This window comes from Amia ocellicauda, chromosome 17 (genome assembly GCF_036373705.1).
Source record: "Amia ocellicauda isolate fAmiCal2 chromosome 17, fAmiCal2.hap1, whole genome shotgun sequence".
Taxonomy (NCBI): domain Eukaryota; kingdom Metazoa; phylum Chordata; class Actinopteri; order Amiiformes; family Amiidae; genus Amia; species Amia ocellicauda.
The window spans coordinates 15,690,842-15,718,777 of record NC_089866.1 but is presented as its reverse complement, the minus strand read 5'-3'; the positions used below and the strand labels follow the sequence as shown (position 1 = coordinate 15,718,777).

Below are 27,936 nucleotides of genomic sequence, written 5' to 3'. Positions count from 1 at the left end.
CTCCTATATCTTCTCCCTTTATTACAATCTGATGTTTTTGACTTGTTCAGGGTAGAGCCAAACTGTCTGTTAAACTGGCAATATTATGTTGAACCACTCGGGGGCAGCAACAGAGATAAATGTGTTCTCCCGGCTGTGGTTCAGCATTGACGTGAACCTTAACGTGTTCTGCTAATTGTTGTCAGCATCTAATTAAATGCTTTGATAACAAACTCCCCTGTGCGATTCTGCACATGTGAGCCTGTGCTTACTTACAGCCGCTGCTCAAAGAAATGAAACGAATAGATTTTAGCCCCCAGTGGAGATTTCCTGGAAGTAATCCTACTTGTAAAACTCCTGTTAATGTAGTAAAATAAGTTTTCACTGTAGGCTGGTAGCCTAAATCACAGTTTATTTTTCAAAAACATTCAATGCCACAATATTCTTAATGATAGGTGCATCAGATGTTCCAATTTTCTAACCAACTAATCTTGTATTGGCATGAATACAATTAATTGATTAATTGGGTTGGGGGGTGGAAGCACCAAAATGCAGATAGAATGTGGTTGTGCTCTTTGAAAGACTGGGGGGCATCCGGAGCTCTCTGTCTGGGAGATGACTGACAGTGATGTCTAGCTCCTGGATGCAGGGAGAGTGGGAAGGGTGTTGCAGCACGATCATGTTTGACTTCTCTAAAGCTCTGAGTCATATTTCCTGTAACAAGGGGAAACAAGCAGATAAGTCGGTCATTTCTGGAAAAGAAAAAAGACAAAGCAAAACCTCTTCAGAGGCTGGGTGGATTTTGAGCCGCAAGGTGGAGGCTTTGGAACAATTGAACTGATGCTAAAACGCTTTGGAAAGAAAGAAAAAGTGGGTGGGGGCATGCAAACAAAAAAAATAAAGACAAGTGTCTGAAGCGATGTTGGTGCACTGTGATCTGTCACTTCTGAAGTGGGTTCAGCTGAGCATGGTTTATCCTTCGGGGAGTAATGTAATAATTACTGTAATACTTTTTTCAATTGTGTTTGGAGAAAGTATTGTGTTCAACAACACAATTAAAACAACAACAACATAAATAATAATAATAATAATAAAATACATCTAGACATGACAATTGGTCAATTTGAGGGGCGTGGGTTTTGTTTAAAATGTATGTCAACACGAGTTTTATGGTAAAAATCATAATACATAAAAAACACTTGATATGTCATTTATTTTTTCTTTGATCATAGTACTGCACTTTTTTATTTTAAGAATACTTTTACTCTGCATAAGGCTCATTTGCAAACTACTGAATTCGCACCAAATCCGTCATACTATATATATATATATATATATATATATATATATATAATTACAAATATCATTGTATGTAAGTTATCCACAGCGGCGCTAATGCTCCCTCATCATGTGACCGCACCCTCCTGCGCGGCCTCGCTCGCCCCTGTCATGTGATCCTGCCGTTATTTCCTGCAGTGTCGCTGGCTGGGCGCTGCACACTGCGGGCGAATAGGATACAGGGCTGCCACACTGTAGCCAAGTCATCCTTGTATCATCTTCCCTCCGCTACTTTTCTCTCTCTCCCCCCTGCACCCCCGACCAGCGAGCAACAGGCACACGACAGGAGTTTCCTCCCCGCCGCGCAGGACAGACAGCTTTCACAGAGTGGCCAGGACCTCTGCATTTCTTTTCTTCTTCTTGTTTTACTCCACATCTCTCCTTGTGCTTGAGGGAGAGGGTTGCTCCGTGTGTGCAGGCAGCGCTTTCACAATGGCGACAGCTGCGGTTTCTGCCCCTGCAGGCGGCGCCCCCACGCCCGGGTCGGGGGCCGAGCTGGTCCGCGGGCAGGCTTTCGATGTCGGTCCTCGCTACAGCAACCTGTCCTACATCGGCGAGGGCGCCTACGGGATGGTGTGGTGAGTTGTCCTCCGTGCGCCAGGGCTGCCACTCCGGGGACTCCGCAGTGCAAAGCCCCGAGCGAGGACGGGCTCCGTGAGCTCTGTTACAAAGCAAGAACCGCAAATCCAGATCGTGGTTTACATGCAAAGTCCTGCTGGGTGTGTTTCCCCGTCCTCCCCAAGTCCGCTGGCACGAATCGTGTACTTTGGTAAGACTTGTTGATGCAGCATCGTGGACTCGGGAAGGCGATGTCATACGCAGACCTCCAGTTCTCTGATCATGCTAATGTGTGTGTTGTAGCCGATGTTGGAAGGTGTAGTGGACATGTAGGCTGTGTGTGGACGTGTGCACTCCCAGGTTACTTTTGAATGAAAGAGGGGGAGACTCCCTTTCCCGTAACGGGTGTATCCGACAGGGCATGGAGGCAGTGCAGCTGGGTGGAAGCGTTTCGCCGTTTTAAAGCCATCTGTAGTTGCTTGCTTAGGTGTAAAATATGTATTTAAAACGAGCATGCAGAGCTGTTAGTGTCATTATTTTAACATGCACTCATATTCGGCTGTGTGTGTGTGTAGATATAAATACCCACGCTACAGATAATAACTCGTACATCCCTTCTATTGTGTCAGGAAATGTATGTAATTGATGTGACAAGGATGCGCTCTATGGGAAATGGCAGCACCTCGCATGTTGTGCCTTATCCATCAGTGCTGTGATTTCAGATTGCAGGTCTTTTCCGTTTTTCCCCTTTTTCTGCCTCTGCCTTGGTGTAATCCCGGCCGTCGAGCCGGACAGGGCTGGGTGTCCAGCAGGCACGCACCGGTGCGGGGTGCCACTCCAGCAGCATCTCTGCTGGAATAACTTTCCCTTAAAAAGCGGTGGTTTGCATTCCTGTTGCGTTTAAGTTTCACGGACCATGTAGACGACGCGACTTCAAATGCGCTGTGCGCAGTGGATGTGTGGTTGCACTGCAAAAACAAGAGCTACCATGTCAGTCTTGATGTCACGTAAGAGACGACTTTGAAACCTGTCACGGAAAATGATACGAAGTGTCAGGCAGTGCAGCTCGCTGTTTGCCGTAGGGCGTGTGTGCAGTTGCAACTATTGGACCCCAACATATAGCTTTGAATTTGTTGGCACAGGGCTGCGCAAAATCCTCCTTGCATTGCTATTTATTCCACGTTTATAAATGCATAAATCAATGTACACTACAGTATCTGTTTTGGGGGGGGGGGATCCTGCATAGGGCTTGACTTTTCCCACTTCCCTAAACCAAAGTCATTGCAAATAGTTTTCTTATTGGTATCTCATATTACTTGTCATAAGTGTACATAGGCCACACCCTGTGATATTTCTAGTAAGGCAGAATAAGCAAGTACCGCTGCTCTATTGGTGTGCTCACACCTTACTGATTTTAATTATGTACACAGTCCCACGGTCCAAACTGACAGCTCAATCAAACCGAGCACTAGAATGAATGGTTACTGAATTGTTGCACGGAAGACGTAACATAAAGAATGACATTGGTTTTGTGCCTTCAGGAGAATGTGAGTGATGGAGGTCTTGGCAGGGCACGCATTGTCACTGAAGGTGTCTTGAGATGCTAAAGCTAAATTTTTCTTGTGTAGAATAATGATGCATACGGTCGGAGTTAATGGACCTAACTGGTGGAAAACATAAATCGAGCTGAAGAGTCTTTCAGCTGCATAATGGTTTATGTTCTATATCTAATATATATATATCAATTCTTAAAAGTCTTGGTATCAGTCATTTTGCAACACTGCTACAATGAGCAATCGGCTACAAAAGGTGTGCACTGCAGGCTGTTTAGGTAATAAATCAATTAGGTGGCACTTTTAACCAGATTGACTGGCAAAAGACTTGCTTACATTAAGACCTCAGTTTGGAGTCTCACCCTACAGACTGAAAGACGGGAAGATTAAGTAACCTGGCAGAAGACTGGTTTCAGTAGTAGAGCTGGGGCTGTACCTGGCAACCTGCTTTTTAGAGCGATCTCTCTCTCTCTCTCTCTCTCTCTCCACATTGACTCCTTGACTCTTATGACCCAAACTTCAAAACTGTCCAACAATATTTCCTGTCTGAAACCTTAAATTGTTGGGGGGGGGGGGGGGAATAAAAACTCCCTCTTTCTCTCAGATATATCCAATGATGATTATTAGGCTTTCTGTGAAGAAGTGTATTAACTTCTTGTTCCTATTGATTAATATTTTGATCTTGATTGATTTGATATGGAAATAAATCCCTACTCCTTGCATCTATATATCTGTTATCCAAGAGAGCCTGTAGTGAACAAGGAACATTTTTCTTTCTTGATGTAAATTGATAAGCTGGCTCAACTCAAGGTTCATTCAGGCTTAATGTAAATGAGGTCAGGTGTCGTTGCACACAATTGGAGAAAATAGAATGTCTAAATTGCAGTTGCATAACAAGATGGCCGAGTGAACAGTGTATTTTTACAATGTTATTTCAGATAGAAGCCAAAGTGTTTATAAAACCTATTCAGTTTTACACAAACATTTTTGTTCCATTTTTTTTTTTTTTTTTTGCTAAATCTTGACACTTCAAAAAAGAAATACTCAACTTAATCTAGACAGTTTATGTAGCGGGAAACAATCTATAAATGTAAAGGGTCCAGGTGCTTGGTATTGATTACGCATTTTTGTCATATAAACTAATAGTGTGCACTTGCCAGTTCTCCAGAGAAGCTTTGCACAAGGTTCTAATTTACAAAGTCAAGAGACTGCGTGGTGCTGTACAGTGCAGTAGTTACGTGATAAAAAGCAAAAGCATTAGGAGCACTTCTGTCGGTATCACAGAGAGGTTTTAGCAAGGCTTGCAATGTCGTAATCTCAAGCACTTGGATTGGTCCGAATTGGAAGTGGGGATGATGAAATTGCGGTAGTTTCCTGAAAGATAACGCCTACCCCCCAAAGCATTATTGATGCATGTTTTTAACATACTTTTTAAATTGTCATCTCTTTTCTTGTTGTCTGAGAAACTGTTGTTGTTTTCAGTGTTTGCATCACAAATCTGTAACTCCTCTGTAGTCCGTTTTTTTTTTTTTTTTTTTAATTAAAGACCAGGGTTGTTTAGCATGTGCTACTGCAAAGACCTAAGACCTGCTCAATAATGCTACAGACAATCAATTTTCCCCTTTTTTCTTCCACTAATCGTTTCTTCATCAAGAGACCAAGATCTGCTCGTTCTGGGAGTGGATGGGTTTTCTATTGACTGTGTGGTTTATTGGTCTCCCAGCTTCAGCACAACCTATTGCCCATAGAGTGAAAGAGGGCTGGTAGGGATCACCTTGGCTGCGGCGCTTCCCTGGGCTTCACACTCCCAGCAAAATGTTACTGATTAAACCAAACTGACGACCTGCTCAGCCATTTCTCCGTTCTTAATGCACCCATATATATTTATATTCATAGAGACATAGCTGCAGACCCTGCCTCCGTATGCTGTACATCTAGGTCTCGGAGTTATGACAATTCATCAGTAGGGGTGAGACCATACACTAAGATCACAATACAATATGCATCATGATGCACTAGCTTCCATCCCAGAAATCCAAGCTGTGCTTGACTGTGTTTTACGATACACGAACGATGTATCGTACCGAGACATATCTCAATTAATCGATGCACATTGCATATTGGCTCTTCTGGCCTCTATTCATCAGTCATCTTGGGTTTTGATATTTTGTTTTAAATTTGGTGTGGGAGAGTATTAAACTGATATCTGCTTCTGTTCTCTTACTGGTTAATGTCCTTATAAATGTGGCAGTGTAAAAAAATCTCACTCAGCCTCTCTGCTTCCGCTATATATTCAATGTTGAACAAGAATACAAGTGCTGTGCTGTTGAGGGGAAGATATTGCACACTGGCTGCAGAGCACAGTCGTTATGTAACTGATTATTAACGCTGGCAATCTGAGCCATTAGTTGCCTGCAGAGTAAGAAAAGGGAGGAAACTGGGGGGGGGGGGATGCTTGTGAGTCCTGACATGGTTACGTGCATGCTGTGTGGAAGTCTTTGGATGCAGTTCTATGGATTAATGGAATGGAATCACATTTTGAATTAATATCTGACAAAGAATCTGTGTTTTTTTTTTTTTTTTGCCTTCTCTTTGATTTGATGGAATTTGTGTGTGCAGTTTCACACAGATGTGGGCTTGGGGTATGTGTGTGTGGAATGCAAATGGTTGGCACACAAACATGAATTGCGTTTTGCTGCTCGCTGTGTTTTGATGCGTTTTTGAAGCTGTGAGAGCTTGCACGGTATTATTGCATTTATTTTCCAAAGAGTTGATGTAACAATGTTATAATAGAAGGAAAACTTAACTGGGGATGTATTACAATACAGAAAACCCGTAGGGAAGTGTTGTAGAAGCATGGATTTAGTTAGAATGTGTGCTTGGACATCCTGTTTTCAGAAGCACGAGTGGAGATCATCATTTTTGGAAGCATTTGGGGGGCGGGGAGAGTGCCTTACAACAGCACACTGTGGCTTAAGGTCCCATGCAAATTTGCTGCCAGTAAGAATTGTCATTTTTTCGTTCTTAATTCCACGTTTGCTCTGCAGTGAGAGCCTGTTAATCCTCCCATCTGTTCCGGAGAGCGGATGAGCTCATGGTTGGCCAGAGAGGCAGGCATGGGTGTCTGAGAAAGAAAGTAACTCGTTTTGAATGCACAATACACACTGTCAGAATTGGCTGGACTCCCACAGGACTGAAATCCCATTAGGGGATGATCACTGTGTGCATATGCCTCCCCTTTCAGTTTACAATAATTTAATCTCCTTATTATTCTTGGTTTGTGTTAGTGTGAGTTCTAATAATAGTGAAAAAAATAATTCTACAAAAGCAGCAGAAATACATTGTAGTTGTCTTGGGGGACGGTATCCACAGAAGAGAGCTTTAACTGTATATATTCAACTTGCATGTTGCATTAAAGTTTTTCTGAGGATTCAAAAAAAAAAAAAATCCTTCTATGAACAGCCACTGTGTTTCAGCCTAACGGACGGAAAGCTGTTTTTCACACTACCCAGACAGGAGCTGTTTTAGCCTGGATCTCCTTGTTGGAAGGAGTTGGCCTAGCAAAGCCTCCTGAGATATCCTGGCTTGCTCCCCACTAACATAAAATTACTGTTGGGATGGGTTTGCTGTCGAAAAGTGTGTTCAGTGTGACAATTGCACCCTCTCCCACAACTGTCCTGTCCCCTTTCGAAGCTAGTTTGGAAAGCTAACTAGCCGATGATGGTGTACCAAATAATCGGCACTGCTCTGTAAAACAGGAGGCCGTGTTTGTATTTTGATCTCCGAGCATTCGTGATGGAGGGCCCGGCTTATATTGGTAGAGGGAGACCTCTGGATCAAATGCACATGCTACACACTGAAGAGAGGTTGTGCAGTCAACTCTGCCGCCCCCCCAGGTAAAGTGCTGTTGTGCGAGCTAGCGTCAGGCAGCGCGTCTCCACTGCATTATTATTAGTGCCCCCATTCAGCAGCCGTGACCTTCTCTGAAAAGTTCTGATTATGCCATGCCACAGGAATGTACAAGTGAGCTGGGCTAAAAAGAAGCTGTTGGCAACATGGGTTTAAATTTAAATCCCTCAACTGAAGCAAAGCAGAGCTGGCCCGGCCCAGCCACAGTCAAACAGCACTTATTCCGCAACAGGAACACCGTCCGCTTTGTCCCCATCTGGCAAGATGACGTGGAAGTTTTTATTTTTATTTATTTTTTATAAATCTGTAGGCCACTGCTATGTCAGTTTCCTCTGCTGCCACGTTGCACAGTACTATCGATGAATTGATCTTGTTCACTGTGTGAATGTGTTGATTTTGCACCCTATAACTCAAAATGAACAAATTGAACCAGTGTTTTTGGACCCCCTCCCGGCACACTCTTGTTCAGTTGGCTGTTTCAGTGTCAGACAGGTGGCTATCTCTCGGCCCTTGTGGGGTAGAATGGTGGAGGGGGGAGTAAATCAATCATTACTCTGTACAGCGCAGCCATCTGCAGTGAATGGTTTGTTGGTGAAAGGTGTATCCTGGAATGTGTCCAAGCCCCGACCTGCAGACCACTATTACATAAAGGGCAGACTCGGCACTGATCCTGTGTTGGCTCACTTTTGGAAATGGCACAGAAATGTCCTTTCTCTCCCTTGCAGTCCTTTGTTCTTTGTGTATTGTCGTGTACACTTTGGATCACTTCCGGGACACTTGTGCATAATTACACAATGCACCTGTAGTGGGGGGGGAAGTGGCATTGCCAATATGCATTACCTGTTGCTGCTGCTGCTGCTGTACACACAACCTAATGCAAATGTTCACACTTACTGGCTAAACAGTCCTTTCGTTGTCAGCCCTGACACTGTGCAGTAGCTGTCATGGATGTGTTTTGACTGAGTGTTGATTTGAGTGTTGTTGTCATCCAGCCAAAAATATTTGTATATGTGTGCAGGGGGAAAAACAGCTGATATGAAATGCCTTGAATTTCATTTTGTTTTTGTTATTTATTTACACAGTTGTGTGTGTGCATACAGGAAAGATGTTGGGGTTGGGGGCGTAGAAACAAAAAACAAAAAACACTTTTCTTTTAGATACTTGAATCGGAATCCATAAGTTTAAACTTCACAGCTGGTATGTTCTTTATTTGTCCCCGCAGTCGTTGCAGGACTTTAAATGGCACGTATCAGCCTCCATCGCCTACCTCTTGAAGTCGAAGATCAAATATTACGTGAACTCCACCGCGTGTGGTGTCCCTCCTGAGTATCTGCATTTTTCGGTCTCTCAAAACGTCATTCTGTAAAACTTCAGACTCATTTCCTGTTTGTGATCAATATCAACATTTCTTACACCGCACTTCAAGTTACAGTAAAGGTGCTTTCTGTCCTTTCAAGTGCCTCGCAAGTCACCGACAGGCCCCGTCTGCAGGGCTCTTGTCAACCGCATCAGTGTCTGTGTGCTGCAGTGCTACAGACTCCCAAACAGGAAAAGTTTGCTCAGTCTTTATTTACTTGGGTTTAAGTCATGGTTCAATTCACAGTAGTAAAGTAAGTTGCAACTCCTGTGCCTTCAAATTTGTCTCTTCTAGCTAGCATAAAAGGCCCCTTATGTTGAAAGTTGTGCTTCAAAGCCCTCCTTCGCAGCTTTCCCTGACCTCCAGTCCTGCCATCACCCGCCTCCTACTTTCCCTTCTGTGTTTCCATGCTGCTGTTTACCCACTGCTCCTCTTTCGCCAGCCCGCTGCTTCACCCAGGCTTACTTCCAAACCCCAGCGCAGGCCCCGTTTCTATGGCAGCCGGTGCACCGTTGACGTCAGCGCACGGCACAGAGCCTGCCTGACTCTGAGAATAGTTCGGCAGGCGAGGGAGGGCGGGAGCGGCGGGTGGGGAGTGGTTGTCCAGCTGCTGTGATTAATAACACCAGTCACACAGCTCTACAATTGATAAGGGGAAGATTATCTATCCCCTCCCCCCGCCCCATCCCCCTCTTGGCTGTTCTCAAAGAAAAGTACCATTTCTCAATCACACTTACCTGAGCTGAATTACTTCCCTGATTTCTGTTACCACCCAACTGTAGGATCACTCAAACTTTTTTTTTTTATATATATATAATCTTAACAATAAAATATATTTTTAAAAATTAACTTTTAAAAGATGGAACGCCCAAACGAATTGGAGTAGCTTTCTAATTGGCAGAGCAGTGAAATTGTAAACTTTTAAACCTTTCACAGAGCAGGGAATACCCAACTAGCAACAGGTAATTACATGATTTGTAATCTACGAAAGCAGACTGGTCCCAACTTGATCAATTAAATCATGCAGACTGTGCTAAGGCACACACAGGACTGGATTAAATTTCAACTCGGTTTTGCATTTTACGTTTTAGCTAATGCATTTTAAGTCAACCTTTAGTTTTGTTCTGGGTTTAAATTCTCAATTTCAAAAGGCCAGTTTTGGTTTCTCAGTAGTAGATTCAAGGTAATCAAACACAATTAAGGGTGGGGTGGGGTGGGGGGTAATGTACAAACGGAGCAAGGAGTGTTCAAACTAATAATAACATGGCAGAATTGCATAATCAGTATTCAGTGCACTTGTAGTTATTGATAAGCCTGCAATTTGTGCAGCTACAAAAGTGAAGATACATTAATAATTGCCTTTTTCAAGTTTGATGAACTATGAAAGAGTGCCAGTTGTGAAAGCAAATTGATTTGATGTCGGGTTATTTTTCTTTTCTTTTTTGCAGAGAAAGTTTTGCAAAGGGTTTGAAACCGGAATTGGCATACGGATAAGTGCACTCGCAAGATAAGAGAAACATCAGTCTCTAAATCTTTTATTATATATTAAAGAAAACAAAATCAGAGGTGAAATGACAAGAATGAGTGTGCTTGCACCCCAAAAGGCAATGCTCAGGGTGTGGAAAGAAAAATGAGACTTAGACTTGTTCAGATCTGCTTCAAATTCATGTAATGGCCACATAATACCTCAAGGATTACACCCCCTGACACATACCTCCCAGTTTTTTTAAGAGTATAAACACACGCCAAACACACAAGGCTCTTCTCCGCTGCTCAGACCAAATGGGGCGCCAGCATCTGGATTACCAGAACTGCTGGGATGCAAGACCGCTGTTTATCCAGGTCTTTAATAGGGTGTCCGTGCACCCCAAACTGTCTGACTGGTCTTTTTGATGGACAGACATGACCGTTCCTCCCGCGGTGCTGTTCATAGTGGTGTAGGGCAGTCTCTTCCCAGTTAGTTCTCCCAGAAGGCCTTGTATATGTGTACTGTGTCCCCCCCTTACCTCAGTCAATAGTGTGCTTCTGTCTTTGTGTTGTAGTGGTGTTAAGAAATGGAAAGAAAAAAAAACATGTTTGTCTGTGTGTCTGAGGGGTATCCCAGTGCTCCCATTCAGCCCCTCCAGTTGCTTATACTGGTGTTTTAAAATGCATCAATTTGCAACTGCCTTCAGAACTACCAGACCAAATGTAATCGTTTGCACGATCGACGGTTCTGTTTTACTGCACAGCCGGTTTGTATCTGAGGTTTTTAGTGCATTTGATTTCATTTTCTAATGACATCTAAACACCTGGGATTTCTGCACCTATTACTGAAGCATTTATTTATTAAAATGCAATATGGCATCCCCCCCCACACACACACACACACATTATTATTATTATTATTATTATAATATTTCCCCCTTCCTGCTCCGTTGCCCATTTTGGCTCTGCTTTTCAAACTGGCATTGGACCAACATGTTGCGTAATTGCCCTTCTTGCTGCAATACAAACCAAGTCTTGAAGCCAATTTCCGCGGAAACTGAGCCGTTTCTGTCTAGCTAACCGCTGAGCCTGTGGAGCAGAGCGAGAGCATGCTGCTGCCCTCTGTCCCTCGCTCAGCCGTTCAGCCCGGGCTAGAGAGCAAAGATGAGGCACCAGGCTCGGCACTGCCAGGCGCAATCGTTACCAGAGTGGGCGATTGGTGCTTCCCTGGAGGGAACAGCATCTTCACAGGGAAGTGGGTGGGAGGTCTTTGTTCTCCCATATAAATAAATAAACCTGTAGCTATAATACCCTGCTATGTGCTTGTACTGTCTTGCATCATAACTAGGGGCCTGACTTTCCAGAGCGGTTAACGTACGACTAAAGCTTAGTGGTTTTAATGCGATTTCTTACATTGTGCCTTTTTTTTTTCCAATCATTTTTAGGAGGTTTTCATTACTGCTTTCTTGCGCATAGATAAGTGTCAAGTATGTTACAGCGACTAATACACATTTTGTACATGTACACGTGTTACTCCTTTACATCAAAAACCCTGTGGTTCTGCATTAGTGCTTCTCTGGTGTGAGATGACAGGCTTTTTCAGCCTAGGTTTTTACCCCTGAGGAACCCAGCAAATGAAGGCCTCGTACACTGGAATTATATATTATTCTCTAGTCTGTTACATGTGTGTGATATCTGCTTCACACTGGGTTTGTAAGGGTTAAAGGTTCACTGAATTAGCTGTTTTGAATTATCTTGTCTTTGTTCCTTTAGACTTAAATACAAAAATGCTTTGCTTTATGTTGGAGATGGAGTTGGACCCTCTAAGTGAGTTGCAATCAGTCTTTGCCAGCTCTGTCTAGGTGCTTTTCACAGTCTGCTGTAAAAAGGCTGGGCAATGGAGCTTCCTAATGGCTCTGAACTTGTTTGTGTTCCTCTAAATCCTGACCTCCCACTTGCCAGCCTACTCTCCCAGACCTGCTAGGGCTAGGCTCTATCTTTTTGCTCTTTCTCCTCCTTTTTTCTTGTTTTGTCTCCCTCCTTTTCTCTCTCCCACTTATAGGACTGACTCGCATAGCCGTTTGAGCGATCTTCATGTTTCGCATCAACAGACAAGTGTTTTTAACACAGACCCCTGAATTATCTCTTCATTCTTCCCCCTCACAGCTTGATATTCCCCCTACGTACATCATTGTGAATAAAAACCTGCATCTACAGATACAGATGGGATGTGAAGAGCACAAGAGTGAGTGTGTATGTGGATGACTGGTTTGCAGTACCTTGCACACTTAAATCTGTAAGCTGGGGCACTATATTTTTGCTCTCTGAGGGAAATGTTCACCTTTTTTAGTGTGTAATAGACCAGCTGGTTGGACATGATTAAACTGCGGCCCAAGAGGGCTGTCTTGACATGACCCCCATGAATGGGCCTGCATCTACTGTTGCTTTGGCTCCCTCACAGTGTGCCATCAAACACAAGTGCTTCTACTGTATACGCCAATAATTATTAGATACTTCATTTAGTTGCTATTCATAGAGACTTCTAGCTTTTTTTTTTCTTTATGTAATGCCTCCTAAATCATAGCTCGCTCTCTGGTTGGTGGTTTCCTTGGTAACAAAAGGTCCACAGGCAAAATAGAGATCAGAATGTAAAGAGACTCCACGATCCTTATTTAATTCTTTTTTTAAAGGAAGCAGAAAAATATAAAACCAATTTGTATATTTGTTTGATCAGATTTCTAACATTCTTTAGCCTGCATTCATTTAAACTAGAACCCCATGTTTTTAATTAACCTTATCAATTGCAATACACTGGAACTAAAAGTTGGGTTTTGCACGGATCTAAAAGTTAGTGATAGCTTCTCAAATAAAACTAAGGTTTAAAAACCCGCTGCACGTCTCTCATCTCCTGGAGAGCTGCAGAACGTGGAGTGGGATTCGCCATCTTGCAAGTTCGTCAGCAAACATTGCGTGCGTGCGTGCGTGCGTGCGTGTGTGCAAGCGATGTGGTGCTGTGATGCCAGAAGGAGCTCTAAGGAGTTTTTTTTTTTTTTATTATAATCACTTGAGCATAAAAAAGAAGGCTTGTCAGTATCCACTCCTGAGTGTTGCACCTCCATGGATCGAAAATCAGAGTGTCTTCTTATTGTAGAGCTGATTGAATAAATGTCTTGCTGATTTATCAAATAGACTTCCCTTCTTTCTGCAGCGTTATCGATTTGTGTCTGACCAGCATTGCAGAGCACTGGAGGTGAGAGCAGCAGCAGGCAAATATATTGTCAGTATATTGTTTAAATTTCACATTTGCCTCCAATTAAACACACACAATAAATGTTCTGTCTAGACTTGACGTTTAAATCTGCATGTTTATTTGCAGGGTGGAAAACTAGACTCCCACAGCCTTGCAGTTCGATCTTTGTCTGGCAAAATAAGGAAACAATCTTGAAATGTCTGGAACCTGATGGTCTCTTTGCTTTGGCTTGTGCCTCTGAGTGGATTCTCATTTTTATTATTTGTATTACTAAATTTCTTAGCAGACACCCTTATCCAGGGTGACTTACAATTGTTACAAGATACCACATTGTTTATACAGTGGGTATTACATTTATACAATACCCATTTATTGGAGCAATCCAGGTACAGAGGTGCCCCCACCCCTGTGCTCCAGAGTCCAGAGCCCTAACCACTACTACACTACTTTATGTAAAGATCCTTACCCTAATGAAGGCAGTGTCGAAACATTGATTTTAATGAATACATTTTTTTTTTTTTGTGTAGAAATGTTACCGGTTGACCTATTTACCTATTTGCTTCCGTTACATTACATTTACGTTACATTATTTGTCATTTAGCAGACGCTCTTATCCAGGGCAACTTACATTTGTACCCATTTATACAGCTGGGCATTTTACTGGAGCAATCTAAGTGAAGATCCTGTTCTCTCACTGATCACATCTGTCTGAATTCCACCTTCCACAGGTGAGGATATGTCAAGACCTATTTGAACTATTCCTATGGCTTTGGAATGGAAAATCAGTTTGTGCCTGATTTTTTTTTTCTCTCTCTCTCTCTCATATATATATATGTTAGTGTTTTGTACAGTAAACTGCAAGCACCGCATGACAGAAAGAGACAGGATATTTCTGTGGTTTAAAAAATAGCACTTTCACGCCTACACTCTGCGGCTAATGCTGAACCAACAATGGTTCAAGCTCCTAAATGGGGAGGGGAGGGAGGTTGGTGGGGACACCTAATGATACAATTCCTATAACTCGGTTAAAACCCTTTACGTCTAAGTACACTGTAACCTTTTCCTTCCCAGTTTGATTTTCAAACAGCTGTTCAGGAATTGGAGAAGTCTCCTGTGAGCTCACAGTTTAGGGCAGGAAAATGGCAATCTAACTTGTTCATTTCACCGTTTAAGTTGAGCTGCAGGTTCTGGAAACTTTGACTGTTTATGTTTTCTGTATGACTGGTTGCTATTTTTCTTCGGTCCATTTTTTTTTTTTTTTTTTTTTTTTTTTTTAAATTAACTACTTGACTTTATGCATGCACTGATTGGACAACAGTCAAATTCTCCAAACACATACGCACTGCACGGGGAACTCCTAACTGAAGAGCTAAATGTATTCTTGGGTTATCGCAACCCCTAAAAGAGACTCGAGACTCTGAGTTCTGTAGGTGGAAGGGCTGTTTGAGTAGAAATGGCTCTGCAGATTTGCTTTACTTCCTTTGGACACTATTTTCTGTAAAGCATTTATTCAACTTCACGATTCATGCAGTACCTTCTGCTGGTTTAGATTGGGATGTATTGTTATTAATCATATCATATGCTCAGTAATCTTTTTCAGTGACCGAGGCTTCAGCTCCAGGGAGGTCATCTTCAGCTGTACTCCTTACTTCCGGAACATTAATGGCCTTGGAAAGTTGTAATTAAAATGAAGGAAATTTTGCAGGCGCTGTGTCCATTTATAGTCCTGTAGTAAAAGGGTTCAATGAACCCTTCCCAGGAGCTAACTCGAAGCTTTGTGAAGTGAGAGTGGGCAGTCCAATTTTATTAATGAAGTGTCCAAAAAACCCAAACTCGGAACATAAATACAACATGTCCAGACCACTGGTTCGGCTGTGAGACCGTATTGGCCTGTGGCCCCCCCACACAGTCTTCCTGGCTATAGCCAATGGTGTTGAAATCCTGTGTAGAATGGAGTGCTGTCAGATATAACCGGATTGAGCAATAATGCTAAAACCCTAAAGCTGGGTTGGTGTACAAATACTGCTGTGTGTGAGGGTGCCTGTCAGTTTATAAATCCTTGCAAGGCCCAGGGCAGCACTTAATGGTATATAAAATCAATTTGTTACAGGGAGCTGCTGGTTGTGCAAGGAGGAAGTCACAATGTTGACAGGTTCAGAGTCAGGGAACTGCTGTGGAAGATCCAATTGTGAATTTCAAAAGCATATTTCAGCAGATTGCATACTTCTGTTGTCCAATACAGGCTTGCATACAATTAAAACATTTTTTTTCACACAAAGTTAAATTGGCAGTATTTATCACTTTAAATATATTGCACAACACAAATGTATTGACTAATTTCAGAGATTTCTAGCTGTGTTCCTGGAGAGTTACTTGGTCGTCTGGTTTTCATAACAGCCAAGCTCTAAATTACTTAATTAGATCAATTGGCTTAATTGGTCAAGATTAACGCAGTGCTTAACCACTGATTGAAGATGTCTGTTTGGGCTCTCCAGGGTCAGGGCTGTGGAGACTATCACTTAAGTGCTTTAGTACAGTATGTCACATACTATTTTTATTTATTTTAATTGGGTGATTTTTAAATCTATGTATGTGGGTGTAAATCAACCTATTATCTCTGACTGCTGAGATTGAGGAGGAAAGTGAAAGAGGGAGCAAAAAGAGTGGAGTGAGAGATGAGAGCGAGAGAAAAAAGAAGGCAAAGACAGACGGAGGGGAGGAGAGCTGAGAGCAGGGAAAAGTGAGAGAGGAAGGAGTAGACCAAGAGAGTGGTAGGTAGGAGGGAAGGAGGTGGCGGATAGCAGTGAAGGATTGCATTGTTCTGGGCTCATTCAAACTCTGCAGCACTGCCCGTATTGGCAGCCAGCCAAGCTGCTAATGAGCCGCCTGCAGCCAGAGACTTCGCTCTGACCCTGAGTAATTTATTTTGATTCTTCTTGCATGTTCCGGTAAGAAACCAATTGTTCCAAGTTCTGGAAATGATACTGGGTGGGGGAGTGGCTCTAAACCTGCCGTCTCCGAGTCGGCACTGACAGCCACAGCACATGGCCACCACACACGTCCCCATCAACATGGATTTTGTTTTAGTTTTTCTTATATTTTTTAACCACAAATCGCAAAACCGCGGTCTGAATTTTCTATCTAGCCCACTGTGCCCAGGGGAAACCAAAACAAACATGCGCTCTTTACATTTTTTTAAATGTTGTAATCTTGTCCGTATTCGCAGGACTTGTTGATGTGAGATTGAACTACAGCTGTGCAGCATTAGTGAGTAAACGGTTGGGATTTCAGTTGTTGATACAAGAACTTGTTGCTATGCTTAATTCTGTTTTTTTTTTTTTTTTTTCCCTTTCCCTCCCTTTTGGAATGTATTTTTAAAACAAGGAAACTTCTGAGACTTTTACAAAATGCATTTCTGGTGGCTGTTCTTGCTGAAGACAGTTATGACTAAACAGTTACGCCACGACATCCTTGCACTTGGCAGAAGGCTGATCACTGCAAGATACAACATTGTGACCTTGATGAATTGGTCCTTCACCAAATCTAAACCAGAAGCACGCGCATACAGGCACAGGGATGCACAGACAGACCCATACAGACGTGCCCACACACACAGGCGGATATATTTTTCCTCTCTCTCCAAATAATTGCCTTGAAGTTTGCATGATTGAGAGATTTTTAGATTTCAACACAGGAGGTAGCAAGTTGTGTTTTGAAGCGCACATTGAACAGAATAATACATGAAATGGTAGTCTTCAAGCAGACAACGTGCTTGACATTCAGGAGGTTTTGAACTGGAAGATCAATTGCCTGCAGTCTGTTTTCACAAAGCTGCTCTCCCCACTCTTCAGCCTAGAGTCCCTTCGGACCTGCTGAACCTGCATCCACCGAGTTCTCAAAATTCTTGCTTTAACCAGTTACTAAAAAAAACTAACATACTCCCTTGTTTTTATTACTTCATGTGATGCAAGGGAAAGGAGGGGAATATGTATTTTTTTTAAACCTTGTATTTTACCTGTTTACCTGTTTTGTGCCACCTCCAATTATATTATTCAATACATCTACCTACATCTGTTGTTTTTGAAAGAACTTGGCTATAATTCCAAAGCCTTTGGCAATAACGTTCACGGGGAAAATATAACTTCAGCCACAGGTACTCGAGTGTTGCCATTTGGCCTTCTGTCACTTAAACACCAGGAAGACACACTTCGAAGTGTTTATTGCAACCTTAAGGTGCTGGTGTTCTTTAGCCGGACATGGTAGATTCCAGTGGTGTTTGTGGTCACAATACCATAGCATTTCTTTGACCATCTGACTTTCCTCCTCGGTCAGCCAGCTGCTAAAATGGTCTAACCTCCTTTTCTGCTCTCCAGCTCTGCGTACGACCGAGACAACAAAATCCGAGTGGCCATCAAGAAGATTAGCCCGTTCGAGCACCAGACGTACTGCCAGAGGACCCTGAGGGAAATCAAGATCCTGCTGCGCTTCAAACATGAGAATATCATCGGCATCAATGACATCATCCGCGCTCCCTCCATCGACCACATGAAAGATGTGTATCCTTTCTGGGGGGATGGTGCTGCTGGTACCTCCTGTCCTACCTGATTGTAGGCTGGGGTGTCGAACTCCTATCTTCTGGGTTTTGGTTTCCGACAAAGGCTTGGAAGGTTCTGTGTGGACGATATTTTGAGTAATCGACATAAGTTATCAGCCGTAAAACTAAAATGTAAAACCTGAGAAAATCACTAGATTAATGGAATAATTGAATGCTCCTATTGGCACAAAAACCATCAGATACTGTGGACTGGAGGACTGGAGCTTGACTCCCCTGTTGTAGGGTATAGAGAATGTATACAGCGAATCACAGCAGATGATGTAGCTCTTGTCGTTCTGCAACTGTGCTAGTGTGAAGGCCCCTGTTCTGACCTCTCTTGGCTTGTGTATTTGTTTACCTGTGTATAGGTCGGAACACTTACCGAGCTCATTGTGTAAATGGCTCCCCCGTTGACTCGACAATACACGGGCCACATGAAGTTTGCCATGGTTAATGTGTGGAGTCTGCAATCTGCCATTGAAATATTTGTGAAAAGATGTTTTTGTCAATACTGACATTGTAGTACAAGCACAGATCGATGCTCTGGGCCTGAGTCTGCAGGCAGGATGTGCAGTGTGTTTGCTTACCACAGGAATCCAGTCAGTTGAAAATGCTTTTGAGAGTGGAACTTGGGACTTCATAACTCCCATTGCGTCACTGGCTGTGTACCTTCACACATGTTTTGATACTTTATAAACTTCCTGTCAGTGTTGCAGTTGCTTGCCAAGCCTGAGGTAAAATCGGGACACTGTAATCTTTAAGTGGAAGTATATTCTACTGTATAAGCCAACTACTGCGTTGACATGAAGTCGGATTTGTCATTTCTGATGCATTGACTCCGTAAAAGATGCAAAGACCTGACATATGTATTAAAATCAAATTCAAAATTTGTATTCATGTTTTGGGGTTTATTTGCATGCAGAACAATGATGTAATGGTATAGAGGATCGTGTCTAAAAAAGATGGAAAGGCTCTTTGCATGGCATTGCTCTCCATACCATTGCGAAGTGTGAAAGGGCTTTCATGCAAAAAGAGGAATAGAAACCTAATTCGACTTTCATATCACTAGTGGGGAAAAAAAAAAAAAAAAAAAAAATTGGTGAGGATGTCGCTGCTGATGATAAAAGCTGAAGCTGGGGTGGGGGGGGGCATTTGTCAATGAGCTTCAGTGTTAGTTTGTTTTTTTATGCCTTCCTGCTGTACAATAACAGGGTCCAACAAAGCCACTGTCTGTTAATGGACAAGATTATCCGCTTTGTTCTTTGTCTGACTGTTCACGTGGGACCTCTGTGTCTCTTTCCACTGCCCCCCCCGCCCCCCCTGTTTTCCTTAGCTGGGATTTTACCTGCAGATATATTGTACAGGACCTGATGGAGACAGATCTCTACAAACTCCTAAAGACACAACACCTGAGCAACGACCATATCTGTTACTTCCTATACCAAATCCTAAGAGGGCTGAAGTATATCCACTCTGCCAACGTCTTGCATCGCGACCTGAAACCCTCTAACCTGTTGCTGAACACTACTTGCGATCTGAAGGTCTGATTCCTGCACTCTTTACAATAGTGGAAACATAAACCGCAGCACTTCCACGCTGTTTCACTGTGGGTCAGATAAACCTATGCTCAGCTCAACTCTTCAAAGAAGCGGACAGCAGTAGAACAAAATGACTCGAGATGATGGTTCTTCCTTGAGCGTTAGTTAGTTACTGTTCTTTAGCCAGCATTTAACAGTCTTGCTTGCTAAGCAGCCAAGTAAAAGTTCAGATCAGTTGTGGAACTCTGGGAAAGTTACTAGGGTAGCGGCTTTTTGGACCCACTGTCATTTGTTCTGCACTTCTGTCCCTGGCAGGTCTGTGACTTCGGACTCGCTCGCGTTGCCGATCCCGATCATGACCATACTGGTTTCCTCACGGAGTACGTGGCCACACGCTGGTACAGGGCCCCGGAAATCATGCTCAATTCTAAGGTTGGTGGTGCCTGTTTTTTGTATTGCATTCGTTCATTTTGGTCCATGTTCACAATACCTTTACTGTCACCTGTTTTTCACAATAAGGAAAAAAAAAAGAGGGTTAAAGTGTCAAGTTATTATTATTATTTTTTAATTATGTTTTGTTGAAATTGGGTGTTTTTATTTCAGCTTTAAATAAAAAATAAATAAAAAAGTGTCCCCAACAGTGACTGGACGACTGTAGCCTGAAGTCTGCTGAAGTGATGTTGAAATTCTGATGCAAATTAGAATGCCATCCAGCAGAGGCTGAAATGGTTTCTCCTGCATTTTCTTCACAGGGACCCAAACATTGTCCACTAGCAGAGAATGACCATTTAAAATACAGCATTTAGATTTTTTTGATTTTGTGTGTGTTTGTTTCCGGCCTTCACATTTTAATCAAAGATTACCAGTATTTTTTTCAGTATTTTCTGCTGCAGTGGGCACTCCCAGAGATTGTAACGAGCCATCTTTAATCATTCTAGGAGTCCATGCCATCTGAGAGGATATCAAGTAGTTGCCTGTTCAGGCGTACGGTAGCCACGAATTAGACTGTGGATCTACGCCATTGCCATATGAATGTTACTGCTGTACCATTAGCTTTGTGCTCGTATTAACAGCTCTTGCAACAAAATTTGAGCTTCAATATGAAGCATCATCTGTACTTCAGCATCTTCAGAGTAATTCTAGCTGAGTTACTGGAAATGTACATTGTTACCACACATCTGAGCTAGGAAGAGATAAGCAGAGAGATTATCAGGGCATACACAGTGAGATATGAACAGCAGTAAGGAGGTCAATATCTTTCAGATAATCTTTTTTTTATCACAAAATAAAACTTAATCACATGATGCTTTCTGGCAGGCCACAACCACTGAAGAACAACAGAAATGTGTATCTGTAATTTGTAATCTGTTTGTGGTGGATGAAATTAAATAAATGTTTGTATGTCCCAGGAGAGGAGAGGAATTGTTCACAGACATGTATTTTTGAGTCTCATCTATCGGTCATATACAGGGTATCAAGGGTTTTATTTTAATATACTGTATTTAATTATTTTTATTCACTTGGTATAAAGAAATGCATGACACCATCTCCTAATGGTCATTTGGTAACTTCCCCTAGTGAACACGTGTCCAGTACTTGTTCCATGCAGCTCAATCCTACATTATTAAGCAGTGTGGAATATGAGCCGTTATAAACTGGTACTATTTGTCAGTGCTTTGATGTGTTGCATCTTCTACCTTATGAGATTTGCGTATTTTCTTTCCTCTGTACATTAGTCATTTTTTAGATTATATTTCTAATGAGATGCATAGAGACACACATGTATAATCTGAGATTGTAAGTGGGTGTTTTGTTGTGAGGTGGCTGGTAGTAGTGCGGGGGCAGCTCACACGTTACACTGCCTTGACATCCACTGTGTGTGTTTCGCTGTGGTCGTGACTGGTGTGTTTTGTGCTTGCAGGGTTACACCAAATCCATCGATATATGGTCTGTGGGCTGCATTCTGGCTGAAATGCTGTCCAACAGGCCCATCTTCCCTGGAAAACACTATCTGGATCAGCTTAACCACATTCTGGGTAAACCTGCGTCCCTTCCCCTTTCTGTGCAGATTTGATTTTGTCTTGCATGCTTGCTTTTCAGTCATGCTATAGTCTTTCGCCTTCTTGGCTTTTTGTTTCACCCCAATTTCATGTAATAGCTCCCTGCAATGTGGAACCTACCCTTGCTTCAGTGAAGGCACAGTTAATGCCCTCTGACACAGAGCTGGACACGGATTCGGTGTGGAGTGGCTCTCTTGCGGACTGCTGTACTAGACTGGCACTTGAAGTTGTTTACGAGGAACTGCTAAGCACTGTGGACATTCCATAATTGATGACTTTGCATCACGGTGTATTTAAATTAAGTTGTTAGCAGGTCACAGCTGGGAACCTGGGGAGCCATCAGTCCATCAAAGATTCATTACAGCGTTCTGTAAGAACCATGTGGTGATGCTGGGAAACTGATATAACCGATAGGTTTATTTTCCCTTCATTGTGTATTAGCTAATCCAAAGCCGTGTTTGTCCTCCCGTTTTCTTTCCGCAATACAATAAGAAAATAACTGATTGTAATTTTGTTGTGCAGGTCAGGTGGTGTATTTTACACTGTACGCCTCTTTTAACTTGTCAGCGGATACACAGTAGTGGTGCTGACTGTAGCGCTGTGTGTCCTGCAGGCATTCTGGGCTCCCCTTCGCAGGAGGACCTGAACTGCATCATCAACATCAAAGCCAGGAATTACCTGCTGTCCCTGCCACTCCGAAACAAAGTGCCCTGGAACCGACTCTTTCCCAACGCAGACCCCAAAGGTTGGCAGTTTATTTTTCCACGGATCAGGGCTACAGGAAACCCTGGTCTTTCAGCAGGCTCTGAGCGGCCTGGCCCAGGGCAACCGGCTCTGTTTCCTCTTGATAGTGTCACAGGGCGCCAGATAAAAGACACAACCTGTTTTGAGTAATTTCCTTTGTAAAAAGGCAGAGGAAAGAAATGAATATAACAAAAGCACGGCGTCCCGTCAGTCAGTGGTTACTGAGAACTGCTGCCACCAGCTTTGCATGTGTTTCTGTTTTATTTACTGGTTTCAGTTTTGATTTAAAAACATTGTTTATTGCATTAAAACTATCCTATAGCTATAATTCATAGATGTTGATGCAGTACAGTAAAGGGGTTCTATTGAGGTTATAATATGTACTTGTTTACACTGATGTATAACAAGATCTTTCTTCCCTATGCTAGCATTGGACTTGTTGGATAAGATGTTGACCTTTAACCCCCACAAGAGGATTGAGGTGGAGGAGGCCCTGGCTCACCCATATCTGGAGCAGTATTACGACCCCTCAGACGAGGTGCGGAGGATTTCTGTGGTTTTGACACTTGGCTCACGGGTGTCAGACTCTGGGTTTTACAAGTGTGGAAACTTGCCGTTACACTAAATGCTGAACAGAAAGTATCTGCTAATAATCTACAGCGGATATCATTTTCTTTCTCAAGACGCAGACATTTTTACATTTTATTTTAATTCACTGTCTCTCTCTAGCCCGTTGCAGAGGCACCGTTCAAGTTTGACATGGAGCTGGACGACCTGCCCAAAGAGACCCTGAAAGAGCTGATCTTTGAAGAGACCGCCCGCTTCCAGCCAGGCTTCCGCTCCTAATCCTCTCCCAGGTAAACGCAGTTGTACAGACGCATTGTAACTTGAGTATAAATTACAATAGGGGCATAGTGTGGTTTATCTGTAGGGACATTTTTAATAATTGATTGGAACAAGACCTAAAGGTTGAGTGTGAATTGTTTTTCTAAAGCAGTGTCAGACCACTCACATGCCCTAGTTTAGCAAAAGGGCAGATAACACCAAGGCTTGGGTCACTCCCCTAACGTGGCACATTTCTCTGTGCCGATGTGCGTTTGCTTCTTTGTTTGTTGTAGTTCTTTAAGTTACACATGCATGTCAAGAGTCAGCAAGGATGCTTCTGGTTGGGTAAGGTCATCTCCAGAGCTCCAAACCTGTGTAGCTGGAGGCACTGAGATTTTAATGAGCAGATAATTCAGTCTTTGTTTTTACGTCCACTGCCTTCAGTGCATCTTTCAGTTTTATTAGTCTTGAAGATTTATCTTTGTTCTTGCCATCGTTTGTCTCTGCGCCCAGTTATATGGAAGAGGTTTATTTTCTTTCATTTGTTCCTTGGCACACTCATTGGTTTTCATTAAAGTCGACTGAAAAATTAAGCCGTTTCTTCAATACATAGAGAATTCCTTCAGGATGAAAATGTTTTTGGGGAGGTATTGATTTTTATATGTGCTTTTTCTTTCCCTGTTTCCATTTTCTTTATTTATCTATTTATATTGATGTGATAATGAAGGCCTAATTTCTCTATCTATGTTCCGTGTTCTGCTAATTAACAGTGAATGTACATGGACACAAATGTTCTCTTGTGCCAAACATTGATTGAGTTTGAAGAGATGTTGCTAGGACACAGGCACAGTAGTGCAGTGCCAACAGAGTTGCTAGTTATAACAAACATGTTATGAGAGAGACTTCCATGTTTTTAATATTTGTATTTATTTTATTTGATAGACACTTTTATATGGGTAGCCATTTACACACTTGGGTTTTTATTAGAACAATCTGTATACTGCCTTTGTGCCGTCTCACCCAGAGATTTGAACCCCCTTTTTTTTTTTTTTTTTAACTCAATGAAAGAAAAAAAACCTGACCAATATAGCCTGATTTTGTCTGCACAATGAAGCAAGAACATCCCATGAAAAGAACTCAAAGCAAGCTCTTCCTCCATTTTTGGATTCTACCATTTGAAAGATTTTTTCATATGGACTGATGTCTCTTCTGTTTTAACCACAGTTGTGCTCTTCTATTCCAAACTCTTGGTGTTTGTTTTTTTCCCACTATTTAAATGCTCTAGTAAAAATAAATTCTTCTTCCCCCCCCACCCGCCACAGGGCTCTCCTGGACTGATCTTGCTACGATGCCGTCGTTCCTCTGGCCAGCTTTTCCTCGATGATGTGCTATGGTTTTGTCTTGGCTTGCCCATCCAGACTCCCCCAACTCCGACAAAACCCCAGCATTTGTCCTCAAACCAGAATGGACTCTGCCCACCATCCTCGTCACTTCATTATATTATTTCCTTTCTTCTCTGTGTATTTTGACTTAAAATCAAATTCCTTTGCGTGACCATGGTTTGATGGGGAAGTGCAAACACTGAAAGCCTGCATGAGGTGTTGAGAGTTGATGGTGTGGCCCTGACTTCACTGCAAATTCAGTATCGGGGGGCTGGAATTGGTCCCTGTCATTTTATCATTAGAGTCATTAGCACTTTGGATTTTCTTCTTGGAGAATCACCCATTACATATCTAGATCAAACCTGGGATTAAAATTGATGCGCCTTCATGATCTAGATTTCTATTTAAATGATTTTGATTTGAGGGGCAGCAGATAAGAGTCTGGAATAAAGAGCATAGTGAAGAATCATTCTCCCACTTTCCTATAGATATAGTAGATGGGGTTGTGCATTAAAATGCAGGAGGGATTAGATTGATTTAATTCACATTAATAATCTGATTTGCTGTAGACATAATCTAAATTTTAAAGCAAGCTCCCAAACCATCTTTCCAAAAAACAACTTAAAAGCACTCGTCTTTTTAAGCAGTGCATTATCGAAGTGCCATTCTCTAATCTACACACACACACACACACACACACACACACACACGTGTGTGTTTTGCACAGCATATCACTTCCCATGATAAACTGTCCGTGGTCTAACACAGGGAGTTGTCATTTGCATGTTTTCTGCCTCGTTCCCATTCAGCAAGGGGCCATAATGACGTGTAGAAAGTCACATGTTAAGAAGTACCCACCTCCCAGACCACTGAAATGCTTTGCTGACAGTCCAGTGTGTACTCCTCTCGCGCTCTGGTCATTGCAAAGCCTGATTCTCCAAACCTTTATTTGCAGGGGCACGTGCTCAGTCAAACGGCCTTTTTTTATTTGTACTGGTCGGCGAAATCTTGTGAAAACATGCATTATGTTACCTTAGATACTTAGCATTCATTCAAATAAAAATTAAGGAAGTCTGAATGCTGCTATCCTTATGGCTGTTCATGTTTTCACACCACTTAGGAGGTGGGGGGTCAATGGGAAAGTGGAACCTTAATAGGTCACTCTCAGACCTGGGTATCCCCTTGGGCGAGAGGTCTAGTTCCGAAGCTGTAGCACTTTCTTGCTTGTCTGTTTCGCCTAAACCCCATCCATCAGTCGGTCATCGTGGATACCTTAAACCTAGAGTGAGTGTGGAGGCGTTTGGCAAAATGGGCACCAAGAGCGACAGCCCCTCATCACTGCCGCAACCTCTGCTGGTTGATGTTATGAAGTTTGGCTGAGCCCATCTCCTTCACTGCATTACCCTGTCAGATGCAATCAAACAGTTGTTGGGTGCCGTTTTATTTTTCCCCTTCCAGACTTGGCAAAGCTGAAAGCAAACGACTGAACCACTAGCACAGTTGTGTGTGTGTGTGTGTGTGTGTGTGTGTGTGTGTGTGTGTGTGTGTGTGTGTGTGTGTGTGTGTGTGTGTGTGTGTGTGTGTGTGTGTGTGTGTGTGTGTGTGTGTGTGTGTGTGTGCGCGAAATCAGTTGTGCAGTTCAGTAACCGCTTTCTTATTTTATTTGATTCCTTCCCCATCAAGTGCAGTGCCTCCTCCTTTCTCCCTTTTGTGGTGAGTTTTCTATTGCCTTTGTAACAAAAGACTATGCCCTCGCATGACTGTTAAATACAAACATTTTCAAAAATGTTAAAAAATTAAAAAAAACATTTAAAAAGCTTTCTATACAAAGACTGTGTAAAGTGCCACGCTCCTCTGGGCGTTCCTGACGGGAAGCTCATTTCTGTATTTCCCTACCTTGTGCTTTTTAGTGCAGGGTTGTTATATGGTTTTCTTTTGTTGTTTTTTTCTGACTAGCTTGATTTGGTTAACAGTTAAGTTATAAACAGGAGCAAACATTGATATTTAATTTGCAGGACCCGCAGAGGGTATCCCGTTATCTGCCTGATTTTAAGATCTGCGTTTGTCTGCTGCACTAACTGAGCTACTGTCTAGGATGAACCCTTTGGCATCTTTTATGCCTACTGGGTGGATTATTGGGTTTGTTGCAGTACAGAATGGGGGTGGGGTGAGGAATTAGGTACTGGTAATAAACCATAGAAAACCCTTCCAATTCCCCAGCAAGATTTATTTTTATTTAGGTGTACAAATTAAAAATAATAATTTGTGTTCAGCTCCTGCAATAGTACATCCATTCTTCAATCAGTACAGCACTGCAGAGCTGCTTTGAGGTGGGTTGTGAAGTGGTTTTGGGAGGGGGGGCTGTATTGTAGTGCAAAGAAAACCAACATTTTGATAAACTGTTCCTGCTGCTTTAAAGTTTTAGATTTTTATTTTTAAGACAGCATACACTGCACTTGATTCTTTTGATGCTGTGTACAATGCACTGGGTGTCAGTCAGTGCTGAGTCAGAGCAACAGTAGTGGGGTCTTAATTTGGGAGTAAATTAAGGGAGGAGTGAGCAGGCTCTCTGGAGACACTCTTCAAATCCTGTTGTAAGATAGCTTCTGCTGGCTTCTTGTGTGATCTGTCTGTTTTTGTGCCTTTATTAGTCTTGTACAACAAGATTTCTTGTGCAGCTTTTTTCAGTTGTTCAGTTTGGGGATCAGTTTGTGATTGCAGTTATTCTTTTTAAAATTGATCGTTATTCTCATGGTTATGTACTTAAAAAAAAAAAAAAAAAAAAAAAAAAAAAGAGCAAAAAAAAAATCTATTGCCACAGCTTTGTGATTGTTCTATATTGAAAAGGTAAATTGAGCTCTTTGATTTTATTTCATGATTTAGTTTGCCTTATTTCTTTTTGATGTTTTAAGTAAATCTTTTTTTATTATTATTATTGTTCAATGAATGTTATGTTCCTAGTGAATATTAATCTTGTTTAAAAAAAAATAAAAAAATGGTTTCCATGTATTAAACTAATCCTATGTAAGTATGTTTCAATTAGTAGAACTTTTCATTGTGGATTCACTAAAACACTCTCCGGTGGCTCTCCTGTTGGGTTTTATTCTGGGAGTAAGTTAGTATGAGTAGTTTCACATAAAACCTACTGGTTAAAATTGAAGAAAAAAACCCAGAAGGTGTTAGTTGTATTACAAGTTTTTAAAACCGGTTTACAGCTGTATAGTGCAATGAAATTAACGCTTAAGGGCAGTTTTTACTGTAATATTAAATTACTCCAATGGTACAGCCAACCCTCTTGAATCACTGATGTCAATCTGTAGTTTTTCACTTCTGCAATCACATGTAACCCAGAAAAGCCTGAATAAAATCACTGTACCCTGTT

At 42.2% G+C, this 27,936-nt stretch overlaps 1 protein-coding gene across 1 annotated transcript; it reads left to right on the top strand.

Annotated features, from left to right (window-relative positions):
- Positions 1-1,467: 1,467 nt before the first annotated feature.
- mapk1 (mitogen-activated protein kinase 1) lies at positions 1,468-27,936 on the top strand. The gene is made up of 9 exons (XM_066690379.1): positions 1,468-1,895; positions 17,785-17,967; positions 19,357-19,546; positions 19,859-19,975; positions 21,465-21,579; positions 22,217-22,348; positions 22,776-22,885; positions 23,077-23,204; positions 24,495-27,936. Exons 1-8 carry the CDS (start codon positions 1,750-1,752, stop codon positions 23,191-23,193), a joined length of 1,110 nt encoding a protein of 369 aa, XP_066546476.1. The 5' UTR covers positions 1,468-1,749; the 3' UTR covers positions 23,194-23,204; positions 24,495-27,936.

Coding starts and splice junctions, on each gene's coding strand:
- mapk1 (XM_066690379.1), top strand. CDS start 1,750: ATGGCGACAGCTGCGGTTTCTGCCCCTGCAGGCGGCGCCCCCACGCCC. Junction 17,968..19,356: donor ATCGACCACATGAAAGATGT/GTATCCTTTCTG, acceptor TTTTACCTGCAG/ATATATTGTACAGGACCTGA. Junction 19,547..19,858: donor ACACTACTTGCGATCTGAAG/GTCTGATTCCTG, acceptor TGTCCCTGGCAG/GTCTGTGACTTCGGACTCGC.